The following is an 18895-nucleotide window of genomic DNA, read 5'->3' on the forward strand; positions in this document are numbered from 1 at the left end:
TCACTTTACAAAGGTGCGTGGCTCAGTGGAAAAGGGGTGTGGTTTAGTTGGAAAGGGGATATAGCTTAAGGGTGGATTCACATGAGCGTGTTTATGTGTGTACATACGTGTGCACAAAAACACGCGCCTATTAGAACCACTGGTTCCCTAAGGTGTGTTCACATGTCAATGTTTTACAAGCGTGGAAACGCATGTACCTGCAAAACCTAGGACATGCATGCACCGTAGGTCTGTGGTGCGCGTCAATATTTCCAAGCGGGGAATCCCCTTACCACTGAACACTGTGACAGCACTTTCACAGTGATCAGTGCCAAGAGGACTCCCCTCGGGGAGTAAAGAATCTCCTGCAACAGCTGTACTGCTGTGACAGCTGTGGCAGAGGATCGCAATGTTCTCCCATTGCTTTCAATGGGATCGGCAGTTCTGCAGTCCCATTAAAAGCAATAGGCTACCGGCAAGCCCTGCGGGGATTTTCTGAAAATCATCCCTAGACTGTGTAAAAAAATATATTATATACCAGCTTACCCATTGCGCGTTGCTGCGATCTCAGAAGAAAGGAAATTGGTTATGATAACATTGAATTTACATTGTGTCATTTTTATTTAAACTTATTCATTTGCATATGTAAAACATTTCAAAGTATTTATTCGAGTGCTTGTGGATCCACGGTATTTTTTGTTTTTCCGTCTGGTGTGTACAGGAATAAATCAGAAGGTTTTCCGACGCATGAGCGGGCCACATACAGTTGTCTATGTGAGAAGCACGGATTCTCCAAATCTAGCCCACACACTTGCAGCGATTGTCATTGTGCTTTGTTGATGGTTATTGCAAAAGCGAGTTGCACCAGAAACTGTTAAACATTTGAATTCAAATGGCTTATCTGTTGGGATCATTGGAATACGTGGCAAGAGAACATCTTCCCCCTTGAATTTACCATTCAAAAAATTGTAGCTTCGATGACATTGTTCATCATCTTTTTCACGGAAAGTCTTGTACCGTTGCAAAGCCGTGGTGGATTGATGTTTCGGAGAAGAATCACAGGCATGCCGATTTTCACTGTTAAAATGTGCGGTGGCATACCTGGAAAATTGGGTGGATTCTAGAATTCTGTTGGGTAATTGACAACTTCGCCTTGATTCATCACAGTATCAATAGACTTATACATTGTCGCTTCGCCAGGTATTCCATTTTGAATGCTGAAATTGATGGCATTGACATCGTTGTTGGTAGCTGCAAATATAGCCCGTGCGCTGAGCCACTGATGATTTTTGTTATTCTGCGCAAAATTTGGAAAAACCTTGAATCAATTCGTCTTTGGTTGATGTTGAAGTTTGTGGGCAATGTGATACATTGTGTAGATCTGTCGATTGCCATCTTCCCATTCCCAATATCCAGTAATTGTTTTGCGAAACGTTCGTCGGATGCATCATTTTGTAGTTGAACGCGCATATTGGTTTTCAAAGTCAATTTCTTTACATGTCGCCATAAAACTGATGATTTGAGACATGCATTAAGTTCATCAGCGGGTGTTGAACGTGATATAACTGGCAGAGTTTGTCGAAAATCACCAGACAATAAAAGGAGTGCTCCACCGAAGGGCTGTGCATTTGCCCTCAAATCTTGCAGTGTGCGATCAAGCGCTTCCAATGCTTTTTTGTGAGCTATTGTGCATTCGTCCCATATGATAAGTTCACATGTTTGGAGAACTTTGCCCATTCTGGAATTTTTGGTGATATTGCATGTTGGCGTCTCAGTGGTTTGCAAATTCACCGGCAATTTCAGTGCTGAATGCGTTGTTCGGCCACCATCCAAAAGTGTTGCAAGATGCAATTGCCAGTGCCACCTATCATAGGATAGATGTACTATGCCAGAGCCCTTCGCGAGAGTGTACTCAACAACTTCCCAAAGTTTCATGGCGATCGGATGAACGGTGTAGTAATGCATAGAGGACAAACAGACAGACAGACAGACATTCATATATATATATATATATATATATATATATATATATATATATATATATATATATATATATATATATATACACACATATACACTCACCTTTCCGCAGCTGCCGTTGCTCAGGCGCGTCCAGCCTGTCTTCTCCCTGCACTTCTCTGACTGTGTTTCAACAGGCAGAGATTTAAAATCCCCGTCTGCTGAAAGGGCTGTATCTTATCCATAGAATTCTATGAATGGCCAAGAGCTGCCTGTGATTGGCTGAGTGCTGTGACCAATCACAGGCAGCATTTAGCTGTCAGTCAATGAATGGCTGAGAGCTGTATCTGATTGACTGAGCTCTCAGCCAATCAGATACAACCCTTTCAGCAGGCGGGAATTTTAAATCCCCGCCTGCTGAAACACAGTCAGAGCAGTGCAGGGAGAAAAAAAAACAGGCTGGACGCGCCTGAGTCCCGGCAGTTGCAGAGAGATGAGTAAATATATATATATTTTTTTTTTACACATTCTAGGGATGATTTTCAGGGAAGGGCTTATGTTGCATTAATCTGCATTAACGCGTGTTTGTGCACGTACGTGGGTACGTGCTTTTGTGCGCACCCCTATGTACGGCACACACGCTCGTGTGAATGCACCCTTAATGTGACAATATGCTCCAAAACTGGTTTATGACCTAGTAGCATATCACCAGATCTAGCATTTATAAATTATATATTTTCTCAGTAATATTTGGAAAGATTTGGGTGAATATAGGCTATATTGACTTGTACTTACAGTAAGTGTGTGTTCACACATTGTGAAAAAGGTTGCATTTCTGTTGCAGACTTTCCCCAGTGGATCCACGGAAAAACCGCAGGTTAGAGTTACAGCACAAAATCCACAGCATTCGTTTTCCTCTACATGTAAACTAGAGTTGCTTATATAGTAAGCGATCGCAAATCCTGAGCAAATCCTATTCACGTGTGGAGGGAAAAAAAACGCTGCAGATTTTCTGCTCTAATTTGTGGTTTTGCTTCGTTTCCATGTGTGAATGTACTCTAACGAAGTTTTGTTTGCTATTTCCTGCAAATAACAATTGAATATTCAATAATGAAAATGTATACTACTTTCTACTATATCTTGTACTCTTCTTCATGATGTCTAAGTAACTGGCTAAATATGTGTTATTCACATAAAACTTGAAAACATTTGCGTATTTGTTTCTTTGTTTTTCAGAGTAATCGTATTGGGCGTTTATACCAGGCTGCAGAAATTTTCCTCATGCAAATCATTGAGATTGATTCTTACGTTGGAATGGTGACATTTTCAAGCAGTTCCTCTGTAAAATCAAATTTAGTCCAAATAAAAAGCAATGCACAACGTCTGAATCTAAGAACCCTTCTTCCAACAGTAGCAAGTGGAGGAACAAATATATGTTCTGGACTTGAGGCTGGAATTCAGGTAATGTACAATAAGATATCTTCTCTCTATATTTAAAGGGGTTTTGTCAAGATGGCATACCATGTTCATATGACCCATTAGGGCATATGGATTTCATTGAGTGGAGTGCCCTGCTCGGGCAGACCTTCTACCATACTGTTATGACAGGACCACTATTTATGTGAAAACGTGTTTACTTTCCTTAAACGTCTCAATCCCTCTGAAGCCACAGTGAAACATAACTATCGCCTTCATAAATCCCCTAACCACCTGCTCACGCTCGCTATACTACTGCTACTTGCAGCAGTGGACATCTCTCCCAATCCTGGCTCACCCTCTAGTGCCCCTAACTATTACTCCCCATCTGCCCCACTGAGACATCCTTCTAGCCCAACCACTAGTCCATGCATATCCTCCCTGGTTTCCTTTCAATGTGCGCTCTGGAATTGCCAGTCAGCATGTACAAACTCCCCACCATCTATGACCTTTTCACTGCTAAATCCCTAAGCCTGCTAGCTCTAACAGAAACATGGATACAGCAATCTGACATGGCCTCCTCTACTGCACTGTCTTACAACGGCCTGCAGTTCTCCCATAACCCAAGACCGGAAGACAGATGAGGGGGAGGAGTAGGTGCGCTTCTCTCCTCACAATGCAGTTTCATGGCCATACCCCCAGTACCCTCACTTACTTTCCCATGATTTGAGGTACATGTCCTACGGCTTTTCCGTCCACTGTCCATGCGAGTAGCAGTTATCTACCGCCCCCCAGGTGCTCCTCGCTTGTTTCTGGACTACTTTGCCACCTGGCTCCCACACTTTCTCTCCTGCGAAATCCCAACCCTCATCCTAGGAGACTTCAACATCCCCAATAATGACCCTATCTCCCCATCTGCCTCTCAGCTTCTATCTCTCACCTCCTCCTTTGGTCTCTCACAACTCACAGCCTCTCCCACTCACAGGGATGGCAATACTCTGGTTCTGGTCTTCTTCCATCTCTGCTCTGCTTCCAACTTCACTAACTCCGTCTCCCACACTCGGACCATAACCTTCTCTCTTTCTCTGTCACGCGCCCTAACATTTCTGCAGACCCTCCTACCTCCCGTACAGGAACCTTCAGGCCATTCACACCAAAAAAGTCTTCTCTGTCCCCTATCTCTCCCCTCTCCTGCCCCAACCTGGCTGCCACACATTACAACACCACTCTCAAACATGCATAGGATGAAGCGGCGCCCCCGTAACCCAAGCCATCCGATATAGACCGCGGCAACCCTGGCTCACGCCTCAAATGCAATTCATCCAGCGGTGCTCTAGGTGTGCTAAACGGCTGTGGAGAAAGTCTCAAAAGGCTGCAGACTTTCTCCACTTTAAATTCATGCTCAGAACATACAACCTTGCCCTTTCGTCTCCTCACTATCCCATAACCCTAAAAGACTCTTTGACACTTTCCACTGCCTTCTCAGCCCAAAATCACAGCCCACTGTGACAATCTCAGTGCAGAAAAGCTGGCTGCATACTTCAAAAAGAAAATTGATGACATCCGGCAGGAAATAACCTTCCAATCCCAGACTAGCCCCGACCCTAGTCCCGTCAGTACTGCATCTAGCTCCTGTTCACTCACTGTACTTAGACCATCAATAGAGGAACAAGTCTCCAGACTGCTCTCCTCCGCTCGCCCCACCACCTGCGCTAGCGACCCTTTTCCCTCACACCTCCTGCGCTCCCTCTCCCCGGTGGTCATCTCCCACCTCACCACTATATTCAATTTTTCTCTGACCTCTGGCATTTTCCCCTCCTCATTCAAACATGCTATCATTTTCCCGCTGCTAAAGAAACCGACTCTTGACTCGATCGATGCTGCCAACTATCGACCCATCTCAAACCTCCCCTTTATCTTGAAACTACTAGAACGCCTGGTTTACTAGTAGTTTAAGCTATCTCTGGTATAAGCTATCTCTCAGAAAACTCTCTTCTTGACCCTTTACAGTCTGGCTTCCGCCCGTACACTCGACAGAAACCGCCCTGACTAAAGTGTCAAACGACCTCCTGACTTCCAAATCTAGAGGCGACTACTCCCTACTCATCCTCCTCAACCTCTCTGCAGCATTCCACACTGTCGACCACAAACTTCCCCTCTCTATGCTTCATTCCATTGGACTAAAAGACACTGCCCTCTCCTGGTTCTCCTCCTACCTATCCGACCGCTCCTTCAGTGTCTGCTTTGCTGGCTCTACCTCCCTTCCTCTTACCCTTGCTGTTGGGTTCCCCCACGGCTCGGTCCTTGGCCCCCTCCTCTTCTCCATCTACACAGACCCCATTGGACAGACCATCAGGAGATTTGGTTTCCAGTACCATCTCTATGCTGATGATACCCAGCTATATACCTCCTCCCGGGATATCACAGCAACATTCCTCCAGAACGCCACCGACTGTCTGTCTGCTGTGTCCTGCACTATGTCCTCTCTCTAACTAAAACTGAACCTCTCAAAAACTGACCTACAGGTGTTCCCGCCCTCTACTAACTGACCTCATCCTGACATCTCCATCTAAGTGTGTGGCACCACCATAACTCCCAGACAGCATGCTCGCTGCCTTGGGGTCATATTTGACTCAGATCTCTTCTTCACCCCCTACATCCAATCTCTGTCCTGAATATGTCATCTGCACCTCAAGAACATCGCTAGAATATGCCCTTTTCTCATCGTGAACATGCTAAAAACGCTCACTGTTGCCCTCATCCACTCTTGGCTCAATTATTGCAACTCTCTAATAATAGGCCTCCCCTGCTCCAGACTCTACCCTCTGCAATCCATCCTGAATGCGGCAGCCAGGCTCATCTCCCTTTCTAGCTGCTACTCGGACGCCTCTGCCCAGTGCCAGTCACTGCACTGGCTGCCCGTCAAATACAGAATACAATTTAAACTCACTACCCTCATCCACAAAGTGCTCCACAGCACCGCCCGCCCTACATTGCTTCCCTCATCTCAATTCTCCAGCCAGCCCTCCGCTCTGCTAATAAAATCAGACTGAGTGCCCCTTTAATTTGAACCTCTCATTCCCACCTCCAAGACTTCTTAAGAGCAGCACCTGTCCTCTGGAACGCGCTACCAAAAAATATCCGGGCAATCAGTGACACACTAAATTTCAGGCGTGCTCTAAAAACGCACCTCTTCAGGGAGGCATACCATATCCCCTAAACCAAACCCCTCAGTACTCCACCTGATAACATGCTCCCTGTCCCACAGACTGCAATCCCTGCTAGCTGTAATCAACCAGCACCTGCAGTCATCCCGATTTCGCCACTATAGGGCCTGACCATTGTCTGTGTGTATAGCATCCCTCATTCTCCACCTCGCCATACCATGCACATCTCCAGCCCCTTTACCTTCAGTATCACCCCATTATCTGTAGTATGTAAGCTCATTGAAGCAGGACCCTCACCCCTACTGTTTCCATTAATTGATTACTTCATGTAACCGTTGTCTTGTTTTATTTTCCCTGTATTGTAAGCACTGCAGAATATGTTGGCACTATATAAATAAAGATTATTATTAAAGATTATTATTAAGTCAGCTTTTGCTAGGGGTTCTGAGTGCAGGACTGTCCCATGGCCCACATACTTACATGAGTTGTGACTATAGATGAGCGAGTATACTCGCTAAAGGCAATTGCTCGAGCGAGCATTGCCTTTAGCGAGTATCTCCCCCGCTCGAGACTGCAGGTTCGGGTGCCGGCAGCGGGCACTGAGCTGCGGGGGAGAGCGGGGCGGAACAGAGGGGAGATCTCTCTCCCTCTCCCCCCCCCCCGCCCCCTCCTGCTGACAGACGCTACTCACCGCTCCCCTGCACCGGCACCCAAACCTGCAGTCTCGAGCGGGGGAGATACTCGCTAAAGGCAATGCTCGCTCGAGCAATTGCCTTTAGCGAGTATACTCACTCATCTCTAGTTGTGACCCTTTAAGTATTGTGACAAACTGGGGATTAGTCACACTCGGATCGCCATCTTTTCCTCATAACATGGATGGCGTCACATTCAGGAAAACTCCACATTGTAATGTTTTCTTAAAAATCTGGCTTCACCAGTATTTATTGCTTCTGTACAGCACAGTAGTATTCACACTGTATACCATATTTCAAACTGCATAATAGTCAAACAAAAACCTGGCCGTCTGGCCTCTAACAAAACATCATACATCACCTTTGCTACCAAACCTAATGCCACAGAAAATCCCCACAGGTTTGGTTGCATACCTTCACAGAGTAGCTCTCTCAGGCCTTTGTCAACAGCCTGTCTCCTTAAAAGACTGGGAGCAAGTTCTTGTGTATTTTGTCCTTAAATCTGTTGTCCCAAATGCCCCAGCCCCAACTCTGACCCACCATTGCAGCACAAAGACAATCCACCCAAAAGACATTAGATCTACTGAGAACAGACCTGCAGCTCAACTTGGCAGTAGGTAGGGGCCAACATTACAATCAGCAAGTCTCTTGGGGCCGCAGATAGATTTTCTGTGGCTTACTTACAAAGTGAGACACTAATAACCTATCTATTATAAAGTTTTATGACTGAACTTAATGTTTGAGAAACTATCAATTTAGGAACCTAAGAAATAGCCCAAGCAGAATTACATACAACGTCTTTCGCTGCAATATACATATTGCAGCACATACACATTGCTCCAGATAGGGTGAAAGACTCTGGTGCACCGCCACTTCTGTGGCCTACAGGACCTCCCCTGACTTGAGTGACAGTCATGTGACTGGCCGTGCTGTGCAGCGTGTGGATGGTCTACATTGCAATCAAAGAGATTTTGCCAGTTAGTAGAGTTTGAGAGGGGCCGCATAATTGTAATGTAAGAAGCTGGATGGACATATCATCGAATTGTTCACCACCTGGGCCGTTCTGACCAGAATGTTAGAAGGTGTTGGGACCAGTGGATTAGGGAGGGCATGCATACAAGGAGATCAAGTTCAGGATGCCCTCAACAGACCACCAGTAAACAGGATCGCCATAGTTGAAGATGGTCAAGTACCATTTGTGCTATTGTTTTAACCTTTTTGGCTCTGACCTTAAAACGTTAATTCTAGCCAGACAACAGCTTTAAGGCCCAAGGGAACAAGACGTTCACCCTGAAAAACACAATGCATCTGCCTCTGGCACTACTGCTAATAGGAACCTTTCTATACAGTACACCTAAGCGAAAATTAAAGCAACCCTCCAGGCCTGGAGAAATGGGTATGGCCGAACTGCTTCTCTGATTATCTGATGAACACTGTGCATAATATGTATTGGTAGTCTAAGACCCTATATGCTGCTCTGACTGGCCTAATGATGCAAACTAATGCACAGTGTAAACCAGATAGTCAGAGAAGCTAGTGTGGCCATCTTTGTTTCTCCAGGCCTGATGGGTCGTTTTAAGTACTACTCTTTGTTAATAAAATGCTGGGGGGCCTGTGGTGTCAATACATTGTATAGTTCACTTAGAAGGTGCGGGACAGCCCACCTGATCTAATAGTATGGGTATCATTATTAGGCTGTAAGCCAATGGGAAAAGTACAATGCCTCCGCAGTGCAACCTATTGGAAGGTAACCTCCCTATATGTTAATATCCCACCTTTTATCTGACCTTGTAACATGACCAGGGGTATAAGCCAAATCAGACTCTTCTCCAGAAGGCAGAGTTCACCATGTACAGACAGCTGTGTCAGGATGTTTGCCCCTCATCAGTGTATACTTAGGTTTTTGGTTGATTATGTGAGAGGCCTTTGATATGTTTCAGGAGAGGTACTTTTTTTCCTGGTCGAGAGAGCCAAGTAGGTGTTAGGAGACTTACAAGCCATGCAATACTCCAGTGGAAAATTTGGTATGGAAATGAGAGCTGGTACAATGCCTCTGCAGTGCTACCTATTGGAAGGCAGCCTCCTTATAAGTCAATGTCCAACCTTGTAACAGGTCTTGTAACATGACGAGGGATATAAAGGCCTGCTTTGTGCACTGCACATATCTGTGTGACTGGCACCATATACAGGCCCTATCTATGTGTAAGTATAAAACTAAATAGACCCCCGATGTATAGTAGGCATGTGCGTGGCTGTTCATCAGTACTTTGCACCTGTGTAACCTCCCTTATATGACATTATGCCTTTTCTGCATTCTTCTGGGAATAACTGTTCATCCTTTCCTTGTATCTGAATATCACTAAGTACGGCCTTCTTTGTGATTTTTTGAAAATTCTAAAATTCTAACATCAGCTTAGAGCAGGGGTGTCAAACTCATTTTCACTGAGGGCCACATAAGCCTTATAGTTGCCTTCAAAGGGCCGATTCTAATTGTAAGACAGTAAAGTAAAAGTAAACACCACAGTGGCCCGATTGGTAATAAGGTCCTCCATAGTGGCCAGTCACGCACACCATTCTGCGCATACACACACACACCATTCTGCGCATACAGACGCACACCATTCTGCACATACAGACGCACACCATTCAGCGCATAGACGCACACCATTCAGCACATAGACGCACACAATTCAGCACCTACAGATGCACACCATTCTGCGCCTACAGACGCACACCATTCTGCGCCTACAGTCGCACACCATTCTGCGCCTATAGACGCATGCCATTGTCCGCATACAGAGGCACACCATTCTGCGCATACACCTGCACGCCATTCTGCGGATACACCCGCACAGATGCACACCATTCTGCGGATACACCCACACAGACGCACACCATTCTGCGCATACACCCGCACAGACGCACACCATTCTGCGCATACACCCGCACAGACGCACACCATTCTGCGCATACACCCGCACAGACGCACACCATTCTGCGCATACACCCGCACAGACGCACACCATTCTGCGCATACACCCGCACAGACGCACACCATTCTGCGCATACACCCGCACAGACGCACACCATTCTGCGCATACAGACGCACAGGATTCTGCGCATACAGACGCACAGGATTCTGCGCATACAGACGCACAGGATTCTGTGCATACACCCGCACACCATTCTGCACATATACGTACAGACACACACACATATATACTGACACACACACATATATACAGACACACACACATATATACAGACACACAGACACACACACACAAAGGATCCCACCCTGCAGCTGCTCCTCCTCAGCGTCGCTCTTTTTGCTGCAGAGATCATGTTCTCTGCACTCCCTTCCCTCCTCCGCGGCCATTGTCAGTCTGCTATCGGCACTTCTCTATTACTGTCTGCACTAGACAGAACAAGCCGAGAGAAGACTGCCTACTGACAGCAGCACGGAGGAGTGAGGGAACTTGCTGCACAGCCGGCGGGCCACAGAAAATGAGGAGGCGGGCCGGATTCAGCCCGTGGGCCTTGTGTTTGACACTTGTGGCTTAGAGGAATCTGGAATTGATGGGGAATGTGAAGATGAACAGAAATAGGTTTTCTAAATATCTACAGTATATGCTTTATATGTATTATTTTTATCCATATATCATGTTACTGTACAGGTAAATTTACAATCTGGATCATCTGATGGAACAGAAGTCTTATTACTATCAGATGGAGAAGATAATCTTGATACCAACCTTTGTGCCCAAAAAGTTATACAGAGTGGCGCTATAGTTCATGTTATATTCCTCGGAACTGCTGAAGAAAAACGACTTACAGCGATTGCAAAAGCTACAGGTCAGCACTTAGATGTCTCCTTATCATAAATCTGGGTATTAAGTTACTTTTTCACGCGTTGATAGTCACTCAAGTTATCACTCAAAAGAACAATTACGAGCGACGGTCGTCAGATGTAAACACAGGACCCAACAGGGCCAGTAAGTGAGAATCGCCAATTTGTAGGAGATGGTGGGTTGTTAACTCTCCTAAAATCCAAGCAACTGTAGACTTATTTAAACAGGCAGTCTGTGAATGTCTTCCTGTTTACTTTGAATGGAAGCTAGCGGCTTGAAGACATCTCCAGAGAGCTCCGCCTCCACTCAGTGAAATACCCCAAGGCTGGGTCCACACGGGGCTGATTAGCTGTGGAATATCCGCAGAAGACATTCTGCAACAGATTGGCAATGGAACGTCTGCCTCTAAACCCGCACCGTTTAGTACGGATTATGATACGGCTTCGATCGCGGAATTCTCTGTAGAATTCAATCCCTCATGAAGAAGAGGTGAACTCCGCAGCAGACATGGCAATACAATTGACATGCTGTGGAAATAAATTCCCCACCATATGTCAATTTCCACATGGGTTTTGTGCAGATCTTTTCTGCAGCTTGTGGATGAGATTTTCAAAATCTTGTCCACTTTGCTGCTACTGGAAATGCCACAGAATTTCCATTCGGAGGGTCTGCACAGAAATTCTGTGGCAAATCTTCGTGTACCCGCTTGTAGGCCTTATTCACACTACTGTAACATGATTACACAACTCTATGAGGTATAAACAGCCGTAATATAGCACCCATGCAAATCTATGGGCGCTACTATTGCTATACTTACTATTTACAGTATGAGTTATTAGGACACATTTTGATGACATTGTGCGCTCTCATCTGCCACTGACAAAGTAACCTCTTCCGATGGAACCCTACACAAACACATTGTCTCTCTTTGAGCCTAAGCCTATAAACTCTGGTCATGTAGTATCATAGCTTCTAGTTAAAATCCGCCTCAGACGATAGGGAGGACTTCATGTCCAAAATGGAGAAAACCATACCACTAAATGTGCAATGCAAAAAAAACAAAGTTAAACCGTACCTTAAAAGTGAAATAAATACATGTTGGGCATGTAAGGGCTCGCTCACAGTTGCGCTATGGACTCTGTTCTCCTGCTCTGTTATGAGGGAAGGAGAACAGAACTTGCTGGCTGAATAGAACCTGCTAATGATGAAACCCAACAGTTCGAATGCACCCTGTTGACTATAATGGGGTCTGTTCAGTTTCCGTCCAGCATTTCCAAAATGATATGAGATTTTCACATAAATCAATGATGGAAACTCAGAACCGAACCTGCAATGCTGGTTAGAGATGAGAGAGTATACTCACTAAGGCAAACTATTAGAGCGAGTAGTGACTTATTCGAGTACCTGCCTGCTCGTTTCTAAAGATTCGGCTGCCGGCGGGGGGCGGGGAGCGGCGGGGGAGAGCGGGGAGGAATGGAGGGGAGATCTCTCTCTCTCTCTCCCCCCCCCCCCCCCGCTCCCCCCTACTCACTCCCGCAACTCACCACTCACCCGCGCCGGCAGCCGAATCTTTAGAGACGAGCGGGCAAGTACTCGAATAAGGCACTACTCGCTCGAGTGGTTTGCCTTAGCGAGTATGCTCGCTCATCTCTAATGCTGATATAAACACAACATTACTGTGACTGTAATGCAACAATGCAAACATAACGAGTGTAACGGAACGTTACAAGCACCAAGAAATATGCCAACTTTCAATATATATAAATTTTGAAGGGCATTCAGCTATATTATTACTGTTATTACTCCATCAGACACCATATTAGAGACATTCTACAGAGAATACCTCTGTAAGACTACCTACACCAGGAGAGTACAATATCAGTCCGAGAAACTCGGGTCAGTATTGCGCTTGTAAATGTGCGATTTACCTGCAGATGCAAGGCAATTTTCAGGCAAAAATACCTCGCATCACATTTGTGAAATTCTGATCCTCTCACACACGTTTTAGGTGTGAAAGAGGATCAGAAGTGTTCCCCATTGATTTCAATGGGAAACCTGGCATCGCACTCACATGCACATCACACAGCATGCGAGAGCCATGTGAGGCATTAAAGGTCCTATTGAAATCAATGGGTGATTGATTGAGGAACACAAAGACATAGGTCATTGCTTATATATATATGTCTGCATTCAAAAGAATGGGGTTTATATTTGTGAGAGATTGGTGAAAGTGGCCTGTACCAAAGAAGTGGCACGTATCTCCCACACCCTCCTGCACATGTACTGGACCTCACGTACTTATACTGCTAATAATACAAATAAAAGCAATTACAAGAGTTGTTCAACATAAGAAAAATAATACAGACAGCTGGTGATGGTATAAAATAGAGATAAAACATTTTATACACCTTTTGATTGGCCTCTCCCCCTCCAGTTCAGCGCCGTTTCTCTAGTCGCCGCCACTCTGGATAAAGAAATTGCTGCAGTTGTCACATGCCATTTATCATTCACGTGACCTCTTAGCCAAGTACGGGTCTCAGTGGATTAGCTGAGGGGCCACGTGAAGAACGATGAATGGCCTGAGACAGCTGCAGAAACTTTCTGGACTGGAGTAGTAGGGACTGGAGATGGGGTGCTGAGGTAGAGGGGGATCAAAAGGTGAGTATAGGGTTTTTTCTCAATTTAATACCATTACCAGAGGTTATAGGTTTTTTTTTGTTTTTTTTAAATCTCTGACAACCCCGTTTATTTATGAATATAGTGATTTCATAAAGCTATTAATTGACAGATGATCTTTTGATACAGAAAATAAATTAAAATTTCATGATTTCTTCCAGGTGGAACAATTTATCTAGCATCAGATAAAGTGGATGGAAATGGTTTAATTAATGCGTTCAGTGCAGTTTCAGCTAATGATGGAGACATTACCAAGCAGTCTATACAGGTAAAAGCTTGTTTCATTCTGCTCTATCTAGCTTAAAGGAATTCTGTCATCAGGTTCATGCTGCCCAACCCACTTCAGGCAGGGGCGTAGCTAAAGGCTCACAGGCCCGAGTGCAAAAGTTTATCTTGGGGCCCCCCAACTTTTCTTAACCCCTTAACGCAGAGGCGTAACTTGAACCTCCTGGGCCCCAATGCAAAACCTGTAACAGGGACCCTAACTATAATGCTTTATTTATAGTACTGGGTTCCCTTTATAGAGAAGAGAGGCCTTATGGGGCCCCTAAGGCTCTTGGGCTCAGATGCGACCGCATCCCCTACATTCCCTATAGTTATGGCAGTGATTCAGGAATGCCTATCGTCTCCATAGAAGAAATTTGACTTGAAACTGAGCTCCGAGTCGCAGGGGCAGGGTGCATCGAATTCTCCTTGCCCACAATATGTAGACTGACAGCTTTCTCGTATACACTAAATGGAAGAGAACTGTCAGTCTTCATGCAGCGGGTGGGGAGGAGCCCCTGTGAGTTGAAGTTTAGCTCAGAGTAAAACTTGGTATTGTATTCAGTCCAGTCCAATCCCTGGATTCAGGCTGTCTGTGGTTCTGGCAGTATGAACTTGATTATAGAATCCCTTTAACTACAGTGCAGATGCAAATAACATTAGAACTCAATGATATTAATGTTATATCAACAGCTGGAAAGCACCGCCTTAAGTCTCCAACCAGCTGGATGTTTGAAAGGCACCGTTTTCATTGATACCACAGTGGGGAATGAGACTTTCTTCCTAGTAACTTGGCAAACTGCAGTACCAAATATTAATTTGCAAGATCCTAAAGGGAAGACGTATACTTCGGCAGAATTTGTTAGTGACAACACAGCAAAATCATCAAGGCTGGCAATCCCAGGAACAGCAGAGGTAACATTCTCCTATTTGTCATTTATATATAATACGCTGGCGCTATTCAAATAAAGATTATTATTATGAAAGGAAACTATGTTTTTTGAACCAAAAGAGTCCTAAGGCTAGTTTCACACGGGCAAGAAAATCGCACTATTTCCCGGCGATGCGAGACCATGTGAAAATGCAGAATTCTGAAACCAATGCTTTTCAATGGTTTCCTTTACATTTGCAATATTTTCACTTATGCGATGTGCAAGAAAAAAAATTGCAGCATGTTCTATCTTTCTGCCATTTTTTTATTGCCCATGTTTCCCTATGGAGCCTTTGTTTTATTGCATCGCAATGCACGGACTTCTGATTTTCATCCAATGCGTTTTTAACATTAGAAAGCCCTATTGTCTTTCTCATGAGAAAATCGCATGAAAAAACACACAAGAAAGTCACAAGCGGCGGTGATGTTTTTGCAAGAAAAAGCAGCATTGGTGCTCAAAAATCACATGAACAAAGATGCGATTTACTCATGGCTATATCGCGATTGCCTCTGTGAAACCAACCTGAGGTAGATATTCATTTTAAGAGCATATCCTTTTTGAGTGGATTCATTTCTCAATATATTTTTATTAGTTATTGTTACATTTTTGCTGCTACAGAGCTCCAAATCTTCTGCATAGACATGTGGTTAAATGATAAAATACTGTATGACTGCAGTCACCAGTAGGGGGAGCATAGTAACTTATTGCATACTGTGCTATTATCTAGTCCAATGTACCAACAGTATGCAGTAAGATGCTAATGGGCCCTTGTAGTGGTGGCAGCCAGTCAGAACGTTATGATTAGAGATGAGCGAACGTACTCGTCCGAGCTTGATACTCGTTCGAGTATTAGCGTGTTCGAGATGCTCGTTACTCGTGACGAGTACCACGCGATGTTCGAGTTACTTTCACTTTCATCTCTGAGACGTTAGCGCGCTTTTCTGGCCAATAGAAAGACAGGGAAGGCATTACAACTTCCCCCTGCGACGTTCAAGCCCTATACCACCCCCCTGCAGTGAGTGGCTGGCGAGATCAGGTGTCACCCGAGTATATAAATCGGCCCCTCCCGCGGCTCGCCACAGATGCGTTCTGACCTAGTTCAGGGAAAGTGCTGCTGGTGCCGGAGCTGCTATAGGGAGAGTGTTAGGAGTATTTTAGGCTTCAAGAACCCCAACGGTCCTTCTTAGGGCCACATCTAACCGTGTGCAGTAGTGTGGAGGCTGCTTTCTGCAGTGTTGCACTTTTTTTTTTTTGTATATCGGCCGTGCAGAGCATTGCGCCCTGCAGTTATTTTACATACTCCAGGGCCAGTAGTGGTGAGGCAGGGACAGAAGACATATTTATTGAATATAGGCAGTGGGCCTTTCCAAAAACATTTGGGAAAAAAAATCTATTTGGGCTGCCTGTGACTGTCCTCAGTGTACTGGGTCTGTGCTGGGGGTAGTTGTCCTCCTAATTCATACGCAGCCAGCTAAGTGTTACAGCAGGCTTGCGCAAAATTATTTCCTGGCTCTGTGTTGGCTGTTACATCGCCGCTGTATTCCAGTCCACAGTGCAACAGTCTGCAGTTATTTTACATACTCCAGGGCCAGTAGTGGTAAGGCAGGGACAGAAGACATATTTATTGAATATAGGCAGTGGGCCTTTCCAAAAACATTTGGGAAAAAAAATCTATTTGGCCTGCCTGTGACTGTCCTCAGTGTACTGGGTCTGTGCTGGGGGTAGTTGTCCTCCTAATTCATACGCAGCCAGCTAAGTGTTACAGCAGGCTTGCGCAAAATTATTTCCTGGCTCTGCTGTGCGTTCCGTAAGCGAAGTCAGCCTCCAACCACAGGCCAATAAGCGGCACATTTAATTACAGCGTTCTGTTTCTGCACTACTGGTAATACAACATGCTGAGGGGTAGGGGTAGGCCTAGAGGACGTGGACGCGGGCGAGGACGCAGAGGCCCAAGTCAGGGTATGGGCACAGGCTGAGCTCCTGATCCAGGTGTATTGCAGCCGACTGCTGCGGGATTAGGAGAGAGGCACGTTTCTGGCGTCCCCACATTCATCTCACAATTAATGGTTCCACGCGGTAGACCTTTATTAGAAAATGAGCAGTGTGAGCAGGTCCTGTCGTGGATGGCAGAAAGTGCATCCAGCAATCTATCGAACACCCAGCGTTCTGCGCCGTCCACTGCTGCAACTCTGAATCCTCTGGCTGCTACTCCTCCTTCCTCCCAGCCTCCTCACTCCATTACAATGACACATTCTGAGGAGCAGGCAGACTCCCAGGAACTGTTCCCGGGCCCCTGCCCAGAATGGGCAGCAAGGGTTCCGAATCCTCTCCAACTGGAGGAGTTTGTCGTGACCGATGCCCAACCTTTTGAAAGTTCCCGGGGTCCGGGGGATGAGGCTGGGGACTTCCGGCAACTGTCTCAAGACCTTTCAGTGGGTGAGGAGGACGATGACGATGAGACACAGTTGTCTATCAGTGAGGTAGTAGTAAGGGCAGTAAGTCCGAGGGAGGAGCGCACAGAGGATTCGGAGGAAGAGCAGCAGGACGATGAGGTGACTGACCCCACCTGGTTTGCTACGCCTACTGAGGACAGGTCTTCAGAGGGGGAGGCAAGGGCAGCAGCAGGGCAGGTTGCAAGAGGCAGTGCGGTGTCCAGGGGTAGAGGCAGGGCCAGACCGAATAATCCACCAACTGTTTCCCAAAGCGCCCCCTCGCGCCATGCCACCCTGCAGAGGCCGAGGTGCTCAAAGGTCTGGCAGTTTTTCACTGAGAGTGCAGACGACCGACGAACAGTGGTGTGCAACCTGTGTCGCGCCAAAAGCAGCCGGGGAGCCACCACCACCAGCCTCACCACCACCAGCATGCGCAGACTTATGATGGCCAAGCACCCCACAAGGTGAGACGAAGGCCGTTCACTGCCTCCGGTTTGCACCGCTGCCTCTCCCCCTGTGTCCCAACCTGCCACTGAGATCCAACCCCCCTCTCAGGGGACAGGCACTACCGTCTCCTGGCCTGCACCCACACCCTCACCTCCGCTGTCCTTGGCCCCATCCACCAATGTCTGTCAGCGCACCGTCCAGCCGTCGCTAGCGCAAGTGTTGGAGCGCAAGCACGCCGCCACGCACCTCCATGCTCAAGCGTTAAACGTGCACATAGCCAAATTTATCAGCCTGGAGATGCTGCCGTATAGCGTTGTGGAAACGGAGGCTTTCAATAGTATGATGGTGGCGGCGGCCCCGCGCTACTCAGTTCCCAGTCGCCACTACTTTTCCCGATGTGCCGTCCCAGCCTTGCACAACCACGTCTCCCGCAACATTGTACGCGCCCTCACCAACGCGGTTACTGCCAAAGTCCACTTAACAACAGACACGTGGACAAGCACAGGCGGGCAGGGCCACTATATCTCCCTGACGGCACATTGGGTGTATTTAGTGGAGGCTGGGACAGAGTCAGAGCCTGGGACCGCTCACGTCCTACCCACCCCCAGAATTGCGGGCCCCAGCTCGGTGGTGGTATCTGCGGCGGTGTATGCTTCCTCCACTAAACCACCCTCCTCCTCCTCCTACGCAACCTCTGTCTCGCAATCAAGATGTGTCAGCAGCAGCACGTCAGCAGCAGTCGGTGTCGCGCGGCGTGGCAGCACAGCTGTGGGCAAGCGTCAGCAGGCCGTGCTGAAACTACTCAGCTTAGGAGATAAGAGGCACACGGCCCACGAACTGCTGCAGGGTCTGACAGAGCAGACTGACCGCTGGCTTGCGCCGCTGAGCCTCCAACCGGGCATGGTCGTGTGTGACAACGGCCGTAACCTGGTGGCGGCTCTGCAGCTCGGCAGCCTCACGCACGTGCCATGCCTGGCCCACGTCTTTAATTTGGTGGTTCAGCGCTTTCTGAAAAGCTACCCACGCTTGTCAGACCTGCTCGGAAAGGTGCGCCGGCTCTGCGCACATTTCCGCAAGTCC

The 18895-nt window shown here is 46.7% G+C and overlaps 1 protein-coding gene across 1 annotated transcript in view; it reads left to right on the top strand.

Annotated features, from left to right (window-relative positions):
• Positions 1–18895, top strand: part of LOC136620008 (calcium-activated chloride channel regulator 1-like) — a 53688-nt gene that overhangs the window by 27193 nt on the left and 7600 nt on the right. Inside the window, exons 7-10 of the mRNA XM_066594741.1 lie at positions 3175–3399; positions 10891–11068; positions 13902–14008; positions 14698–14919. Coding sequence (XP_066450838.1) covers positions 3175–3399; positions 10891–11068; positions 13902–14008; positions 14698–14919 — 732 coding nt within the window. The remainder of the gene's footprint in view (positions 1–3174; positions 3400–10890; positions 11069–13901; positions 14009–14697; positions 14920–18895) is intronic.

Source organism: Eleutherodactylus coqui, chromosome 3 (genome assembly GCF_035609145.1).
Source record: "Eleutherodactylus coqui strain aEleCoq1 chromosome 3, aEleCoq1.hap1, whole genome shotgun sequence".
NCBI lineage: Eukaryota > Metazoa > Chordata > Amphibia > Anura > Eleutherodactylidae > Eleutherodactylus > Eleutherodactylus coqui.